The 9,389-nt window shown below is 37.4% G+C and overlaps 1 protein-coding gene across 1 annotated transcript; it reads left to right on the top strand.

The window, feature by feature from the left end:
- Positions 1-689: 689 nt before the first annotated feature.
- LOC120860595 (vitamin K epoxide reductase complex subunit 1-like protein 1) lies at positions 690-9,100 on the top strand. The gene is made up of 3 exons (XM_040236391.1): positions 690-713; positions 1,240-1,375; positions 5,275-9,100. Exons 1-3 carry the CDS (start codon positions 690-692, stop codon positions 5,499-5,501), a joined length of 387 nt encoding a protein of 128 aa, XP_040092325.1. The 3' UTR covers positions 5,502-9,100.
- Positions 9,101-9,389: the final 289 nt, after the last annotated feature.

Consider the following 9,389-nt stretch of genomic DNA (forward strand, 5'->3'; position numbering starts at 1 on the left):
GTCATGCAACTAATAAAGAATCATTCATTTATCCTTATCTTTAGATAGTTTGTCTTCAGAACCAAAGTTTAGGTTTTATTGAGCACTTTGCTACAGACTGAAAACACTTTCTTTTTGGTATTTTATAAAGCATTTCCATTCAGAGTGCTGACTTTAAAAAATGCACAACGTGAGTGTTGCAAGTTAAGTTTTATTTGGGGCAAAATGAGGACTGTAGCCCGGCAGACAGCATTTCAGATCAGCAGAGGAACATGACCTTGGCTGGGGGCAGTACATACAGTCAAGCTCGTATTTTCTCGCAGGTTTCTTCTAGTCAGGAGCAGTTGTCACTACGAAGGATTTTAGTGCTTTTCTAGATATGAGGAGATAGAAAAATTGGGCTCATGAAATCAGCTCCTGAACATATCTGACTATCTGAAAACCTGTCCTGTGGGGTACTGAAAATCAACAGCTGCAGCAGCACATGATTGAATCCTTGTAGTGGTAGATGCCAAGTGCCATTTGGAGTTGACAAAGGTTAAAGTTATCATTAAAGGTTTTTATCCAAAGTAAGTGTTAGTCTATTATTTATATCAAATTTTATTAAATCAGAATTTAATAAATTTTTAATAAGAAAATAAGATTCTGAAAATTGAAAGTCAAATGCAAAATTTTCAGTTAAACTAAAATAAAAACTGATGGGGCAAATAATGCATCAACTTTTTACTTATAAGGTAAGATTCTAGGAAGAACTTTAGTTTTGGATAGACATTTAAAGATAATGTTCCCAGGATATGTCTCCTCATGCATGACTTGGGTCAGGAAAAGTTTCATTCTATGTACTATGAGTGAAGAAATAGGACAGCTTACATCAATGACTTGCAACTGGGGGTGATTTTGCCCCCAGGGTATCTTTGGCAATGGCTGAAGACATTTTTGGTAGGCGCAGCTGGTGGAGAGGGGGGTGTAGAGGCCAGGGACCTCTAAATACACTGTAATGCCCCCCACTGAACAGCTCTCCACCACAAAGAATTATTTAGCCCAGAATGTCAGTAGTGCTGCTTCAAAGAGACCCTGGCTTAAAATTCAAAGAGCCCTTCCTCTGCAAATACTAATGCTATCAGAAAAACAACGCTTTGTTCAACCTTTTGGAAAAGACTATATAGAAACTGGCAATTTAGAGATTCAGATGGGTATGTGGGCAGGAAATGCTCAGATAGTTCTCCTTTTTAAAAAAGAAGAAAACTCTATTAAATATAGGGTTACTGGTTTTCTTTATTTTACAGATGGGGTCGAGGATTTGGTCTTTTGGGTTCCATTTTTGGAAAGGATGGTGTATTAAACCAGCCAAACAGTATCTTTGGACTTATATTTTATATACTACAGTTATTACTTGGTAAGTACTTATACAGCAATACATAAATAAGTTTGTTTTGTTATATTTCACTTAGTACTTTGTCTCTTTGCCCTGATGTGTCTTTATAGTAAATAAAAAGCAGATGTTGATGGTAGAACATTTGTAGTAACATTGATAGAACATTTGTAGTTTGTAACACATTTTTGTGTTGTGAAAACTTGGTTCACTAAGATTTTGATGACACTCAGCCTGAACTTGGTATCTGTTGGTATTTAATCAGGGATAGGAGCATCCCAGGATGCTCAGAAAAAACAAGTCCCATTCAGGGAAATTATTACTCCAAACAGTTTGCCTTGGAAACCTTGTTTCCTTGTTATTTTGTATACTCTCTAGCTATTTAAAAATATTATGCATTGAGAAAACATTAATGCTAAATGATATTCAGTCATAATTCCATCACCTTTATATAGCCTCTATTGCCATTGTTCCTTACTTTTTTAAATTTTATGTGAACTCTCTTATACTGTCTATCCTCTTCAGTGCTTTGCTGTTGTGGATATCAAGGCTTCAGATTTTTTTAATGTTCTAAATAATACTACAGTGATTAACTTTGTTTAAAGTCCTCTTCTCATACTTTTCTGTTTGAATTATTTCTTCAAACAAATATCTAAATGTAGGATGAATGATTCAACACACATAGATTTTTTTGGGGTATGGATTTTAATAGGTAGAAACAAACTGATTTTCCCTCAGTTGTCAGATTTTCCCTAAGCTTCAACCATCCTCATTTTTTTTCTATAAAATTTCTAATTCAGTAGTTACATATTAATAGCCATATTAATTTTATTTTAAATTTTATAGTATTTTAATTTCCTTTTATTGCCAATTGAGTTATTGCGATCCTGATAACAGTACATTTCATATTTGTTACAAACATTTTACTCATTCTTTATTCTTGTTTTAGAAATATTGATTTTGTGAATTTTGATTATACAGAAGGTTTTATACTTTCAGAGTTAAATTCATCCATCTTTGTCCTTGCATTTCAGTTGTTAATATTTTATCCTGTTATCTGGCAGGTCTTCTTTCTAGCACCAATAGATTTATTCTAAGGCAAACTGTGCACCTAAATTTTTCTCAATAGCTCTATTAAGTTTGCCCCCTTCTGTATCTGTATATCCTGCAGAAATAAAACACACACATAAGGATATTCATAGCAGTTCAATTTAAAATAGCAAAAAATTAGAAGTAGCTTGTAAGGACTGAATAAATTAGGTTATAAGCATGCTAGAAAATACTAAGTAGCCATTAAAGGGAAAAGTAGGTCTACAAACCCTGGAAGATCAAAACCTAGTTTAGCAATTAAAAAAAAAAAAAAGCAAATTGTGGTATAATAAATAGAGGATAAGTATATATTTATATATGTGCAGGGTTGAGACTTTCACCTTTTATTTCATTTAATTGTTTTGTTTGGATTTCTAAAGAAGAATATGAAGTATAAGTTCACAATAAAATAACCTAAGAAAAGATTCTGACTATGTTACTTTTGGGAGATGGGGTTGAACATCTCTGAAATTTTGTAATATTTAATTTGTTAATTTCATTATATACACATTTAAAATCATGTGTATCATATGTATTTTTTCTAGTCACATTTTAGGCATTCACATGCATTTTTAGTGTTTGTGTCTTTACCACCAGAGGCACATTTGAACTCCCCAAACGTGGTTTTCCAGAGCACATCAGGTTCACTCCCTTCTAAGTTGTTCAAGATAGAGCCTTTTTTTTTTTTTGGTGGCGCTGTGCAGCTTTGTGGGATCTTAGTTCCCCAACCAGGAATTGAACCTAGGCCACCATAGTGAAAGCCCTGAGTCCTAACCACCAAACCGCCAGGGAAGTCCCATCGTATTAGGTCTTTAAATCTGCACAACAGTCTTAAGGGGCAGTCATGATTATTATACCACTTTTACAGTTAAGGAAAAGAGTTGCACAGAGAGCACAAATAACTTGCCTATATCATTTTGAAATTAACTTTCATTAAGGTACCAGCATTCATTTTTGAAGTTTGAGATATTCGCATAAATGAGGTCAGCCAACTTTGTTTTTTAGTAAAGGGCCAGATAGGAAACCATTTAGGCTTTGCTGACTATCATAGCCATTCAGCTCTGCCACTCTAGTCCCAAAGCAGTCACAGACATTACATACGTGAATGAGTGTGGCTGGGTTACGATAAATCTTTATTTACAAAAGCAGGTGCATAAGTAATCCAACGGTGTCTGGAAAGAGCCTTGTTAAAGCATCAGGGATGTCGCTGGCAGTCCAGTAGTTAAGACTCTGTACTCCCAATGCAGGGGATGCAGGTTCAATCCCTGGTCAGGGAACTAAGATCCCACATGCCACACAGTGTGGTCAAATAATAAATACTCCTCTGCTTTAAAAAAAAAAAATGATTTCTTTAAAAAACATGTACTCTCTTAAGTGGTCTCTAGGCAAGTCGGTCCCCATGGCTAGGCTATAGCCCAAATGCAACTTCTCATTGTACTGGCAGTGTTATCTCAGCTCCTTAATTAACCTCTTCAAACCACTACCACTTATTTACTTGTATCCTGTTTCTGTGATCCTTATCCATTAGTTGTTGGGTAGGAGGGTAGGCAGTTTAATATGCTCTGCTATCTCCTGTTATCCTTGAAAATAAATACACATGTTCTCAATATTGTTGGCTACAGGAAATTACAAAACCAAACGTGAAGATGTCAGATGATAGCATCAAGAGTTCAGGCAAGTCTTTGTCTTGAGAACTCAGGTTAGCACATATAACTGCCTTTTTTCTCCATCTGGTTTGACCCACATGTGGCCAACTGGCCAAATGTGGTTTTCCTTATGCCCCAGGGTGAGCCCTCTCTGAAATGTTTTATCATGAATTTTTTTTTCCCTTCAACAGCATATTGATATAATCATCTCCCATTATGGGATTTTTTATAAATTTGATCTAAACACAGGAAAGCAAATTTTACTTTCCACAGGTGGGGAGCCTACCTATAGTGAAAAGGGTCTGGATGGTCTCACCAAATGTGTCCTGCTTGGAAGAGAAGGTTGTGGTCCTCACATTACTTTTTTTTTCTCTCCTCTCGTTACTTTATTCATTACAGGAGGTAGGGCTGTCAGTTTTACAAATCTACTTCTTTGCATAGTAATAATGTGATTGCAAAAGTGCATATTTTCTTTACATGCCTTAGCTAAGGCTAGTTTATGAAATACATAATATTTCATCCAGAATATTTACCAGTCAAAAACAGTGCAGCTATGGGATGGACATGTACACACTGCTCTATTTTGAGTGGATGACCAGCAAAGACCTACTGTATAGCACAGGGAACTCTGCTCAGTGTTATGCGGCAGCCTGGACAGGATGGGAGTCTGGGGAAGAATGTTGTTGTTTAGTGACTAAGTCATGTCTGACTCTTTTGCAACCCCATGGACTGTAGGTTGCCAGGCTCCTCTGTCTGTGGGATTTCCCAAGCAAGAATACTGGCGTAGGTTGCCATTTCCACTCCAGGGGATCTTCCTAATCCAGGGATCAAACCCGTGTCTCCTGCATTGACAGGTGGATTCTTTACCACTGAGCCACCAGGGAAGCCCTTGGGAGAGAATGGATACGTGTATGTGTGTGGCTGAGTCCCTTCGCTATTCACCTGAAACTATCTCAACATCACAACATTGTTAATCGGCCATACTCCAATACAAAATAAAAAAATAATAACACTGCAGCTATAAAATTTAAGAAAATAGACCTGTAGGTCCTGTCCTCAAATTTCAGAGTGTTTTGTCTTAAGATCAGTGTTCCAACCCTGAAGCAAATCACAAAATGTTCCCTTTGAACTGGGAAGCTTGTTCTCCAGTGTCAAGGTCTGACTGAGCCAGTGTCCCTTCTCTTGCAGGCCTGACAGCGAGTGCGGTTGCAGCTTTAATCCTCATGACATCCTCCATCATGTCCGTAGTGGGGTCTTTGTACCTGGCCTACATCCTGTACTTTGTGCTGAAGGAGTTTTGCATCATCTGCATCGTCACATATGTGCTGAACTTCATTCTTCTTATCATCAACTACAAACGACTAGTTTACTTGAACGAAGCCTGGAAACGGCAACTGCAGCCCAAGCAGGACTGACCGCCTGACGAACTCTTTAACTGACAGTCTGAAGTCCCTTTTTCCATTAAGTTTATTTTGCAGCAGTTTGGTTTTTTTTTTAATTATTATTATTATTCTTCACAACAGACACTTTCCCTAAGAATCTTAAACTGATTTTTAAAAATCCTATAAATTAGAAGGGGCTCTAGCTATTTTCTGTGTCAATCTTCATTTTAAATATGGATACAAAAAAAGGATACACCAAGCCAATCAAAGACAAGCTTTAACTTTACTTTGGAGATGTTTCTGAAATGGTAAAATGTAGCCCTTGCCCCTTCCCCTCAGTTGTAAAGTGAGCAACCATTGCTAGTAATTCTCTAATGTGTATAAATTCAATTTCAGGTATAACAAATGTGATCATGACATGAAAATATTTTAGAATAGATACTGTATTCAATATTGCCATGTTTACAATATGTAATATGTTTTTTAGCCGATGGATTTAAACATGTAGATTCAACTAGAATCCATTTATGTGAGATTTGTAAATAAAGGTAGAGATATTGGATCCAGCCCTGCAGAAACTTGCTGTACAGCTTAGTTGGAGTGTAGCGATGAGGAACAATCAGCTCAACGCTGACTGAAGACGTAGTGAAAATACTAAGTCCACACAGAGCATCTTGTGGAAAGGACTGGCAGCTGTGGGTCCAGCACTGACAGCAAAAATAATAGGGTGACTGGTTCCCTTTCATCTCCTTCCTTTGAAAGGAAGAAACTAAATTTGGACATTCAAGTCAAGCTTGTACCTAGTCATAAAACTGGATCAATTAGAAACTTACAGTGTGAGTCATGTGACCAGACTTTCAAGGCCTTCAGGACACTAAAGGTGGGAAAATGGGTAGATTTCTCTGGCAAAAAGCTGGAAATAGTACTATGGCGTTTCATAGTCTCTTACAACAGGTGAATTTTCATGCAGATAATTTTCCTTCACATTAGTGCCAGTCAACCAAACAGTATTGGCTTGGAAAATCATCAGTATAAGCCCCAGTCACTCCAGAGTAGGATTACTCTTGGGTAGCTCCATAGTGTTTCTCGTTTCTTTCTTCACTAACTAACCGGACATCTAGTTTAATTGTTTTAGAGTCAGATATTAGATTCGTAAACTTTAGGGCTGACATGCTGCTCAATTGGCTTAACTGGGAGGAGTACTAAAGGGAGAAGTATCTCAAGGTGGAACATAGTACTCTTTCTACTAACTACCCCAGTGCAGAGTCTTTGAAAAAGATTTGAATAAACCCAAATGAAACGGTGACAGTATGTTTCTCTGGTTAACATCTTCTATCAGAATGTTCAAAGTGCCTTCTGTCTTAAATCTCAAACCAAATATTTTGTGTGTTGAACTTGGGCAGAAGTGTCCTTCCTTCCTTTCTCAGCGTGAAGTAGGAAACTTGCATTCTATAGGAAGGTTCTGTGTGATCTTTTCATTCCTTAGATTGAGAAGGAGTCGCCATGTTTTTGCTTCTAATTCTGTTCATCATTACGTTAAGAAGAAACTGGTAACTACTGAGTGTTCTGCCTTCTTTTGTAGGGAGGGGACAGGCTCTGCTCTGTAAACCATAATGTGTAGAGTCATCGACTGTCCAGCAGTTTCCAACCAATTGTCATAATTGATGCAGTGTACTCTTCTAGCCCAAGGCAGGTATCAAATTGCATTGTAATGTACTTTTAACCAGTTTAAACCAATTTTGTAAAAGATGGCTTAGTTCTGATTTCATCCAGGCTTATGTTTCTTCCCATGAATGTGAATATTTCAATGTCTGTTTTATTATGTATGTATTGTTCTTGTTTCTCTAAAGAACTCTAGAAAGTGTTGATTAGATGTCTGGTATTTATGGAGAAATGAGAAGAGCTGCACAATGAGCTCGTCTGGCAGCAGAGCTCCCCCTCTACCCAGCAGATCAGCAGTCCGCTGCTTCTCTTTTTTCCACTAGTCTGGAGACGGCTTCACCGTGATGACATCGTGGTATATATATATATATGTAAACTCTGGTTGTGCTAAACAAATTCCTTGTGTCCCCATTTAAAATTGTTCTTTGCCCTCCTCTGTATCGGTCAGCGGAGTAGAGTTAAAGCTTGTCTTGATGTTGCGTTCTTGCGAACGCCTGCAATTCTTTTGTGAAAAAACATCAGAGTGTTCAGCCAGACCCTTCAGGTTTTTCCTTTGCTTTTCTAAGCCCTGGGGACACCACTGTTTCAGTTGTAGAAAAATTGTTGCCACATTCCTCTGACCCCAGAATTCATGTCCTTCTCACTGAGGGATGAACATGTGCTGCCTGAAATAACCACGTGGTGATGCCCACCTCTCTAAGTAAAGGACCCCCACGCTGGTGTGTGTGATTTGGTATTTTTCCCTGGAAAGAATTTAGGCTTCCCGCTACATCCTCAATTCTACCCTAGAAGAAGGGGGAAACCCCCTGTTATAAAAGTCTGAGGGTTATTAAGATGATTTCAGACTGAATATTTAAACACTGCAACATTATTAGCTACCAGTGTTGAAGAACAGGTGGGGGAAAATGTGAATTTCTGCTTCTCAGTTTTCAAAATGATTTGTAACAGATGAAGCCTCTTATTTACTTGACAGTCCTATCCTTTGAAGAAATAAGAGAAGTCGTGGTTACATGACAAATTTTAGGAAAACTCGGTGGTTTGAAGGGTTTCATTTGACTTTTTTCTTTGCAGCTAGTTGCTATCAGTTGAGGATCAACTTCTGGTGAAGTGTCAGGTTTAACTAGCTGTGTGCCCTGGGTGTATGTAGCCCCTCCTTAAATCCATGACTTTTAAAGATGTTGACAGCATTGATTATTTTCACTCAGAGAGACAAAGATCTCTCCTTGGATACAAGAGATCTTTGGACCTCCTACGTAAAATACAGGACCAAGACTACAATGAAATTAAGACTGTGAGTTGGCTTTAGTTTTCTTAGACTTCATTTAAGACTATTACAAAGTTGTATTCAGCAAAGCTTGAGACCAGTAACTGCTGACAGATCTTACCCTGAACATCAGTACTGGACAACTGCCAACAAGAAACCCACTCTCATTTTTGGTAACCTATTTGGGAAAGAATACCTAATATTCAATCTTCGTCCTCATGTATTTTTGTGTATTTTTTTCCCCAATGGGCAAGTACTGGTGAAACACTGCTATTTATATATTTTAGGCAGCACTTATGAGTCCTAATTTGTGAGAACTACCCTTCAATAAATCAAAGGGATGGGGGTGGGAGTCCAGGTGACTTGGTTAAAACTTTTTTTTTTTTTTAACATATTAGCCCAGAAAAGGTAAAATGTTTTGTTATAAAACTGTATTAAGCATGGCCTAAGTATTAGGTGTATGATCTGTATAGTATGTTCCATCAAAAAATATTTATTACTAGTGCTTTAAGCTCCAGAGTAAACATTCATTTAAAATGGAGTTCACTGGGCAGATTTCCCCTTTAATATAGATAGAAATATTCTTTATCAGAGATTTAGGACACAGTTTTGCTAACTGGTAAAAACAAATGTAAATATGTAAGAATGTTTATTTGTTGCACATAACTTTTTTGGTATAAAATAAATGTAGAAGTTACCTGTGGAACTTGTGCTGCCCTCATTCTTATACTGCAGTGTTATAGTTCAAAAAAGAAGCAGAAATGAATTCAGTCTTAGAAACGATTTTAAGTTTTGGTCACACCCTGACGTCAGGACCTTAGTTCCCCAACCAGGGATCAAACCCGTGTCCCTTGCACTGGAAAGCGGTGTCTTAACCATTGGACCATCAAACCTATAAATGATCCTTACAATAAATACCATAGCCTCATTTCTACAGGTATAGAGTTGACTCTTTCTCTTAAATTATATGTAACTTAGAGAAGACAGAACCAGAA

The sequence above is a fragment of the Oryx dammah genome, unplaced genomic scaffold, assembly GCF_014754425.2.
Source record: "Oryx dammah isolate SB20612 unplaced genomic scaffold, SCBI_Odam_1.1 HiC_scaffold_11122, whole genome shotgun sequence".
NCBI lineage: Eukaryota > Metazoa > Chordata > Mammalia > Artiodactyla > Bovidae > Oryx > Oryx dammah.

Bases quoted from the DNA above. Each gene is read 5' to 3' on its own strand.
- LOC120860595 (XM_040236391.1), top strand. From the start codon at position 690: ATGCATCAACTTTTTACTTATAAG. The intron at 714-1,239 runs GTAAGATTCTAG...TATTAAATATAG, and splicing joins ATCAACTTTTTACTTATAAG to GGTTACTGGTTTTCTTTATT. The intron at 1,376-5,274 runs GTAAGTACTTAT...CTTCTCTTGCAG, and splicing joins TATACTACAGTTATTACTTG to GCCTGACAGCGAGTGCGGTT.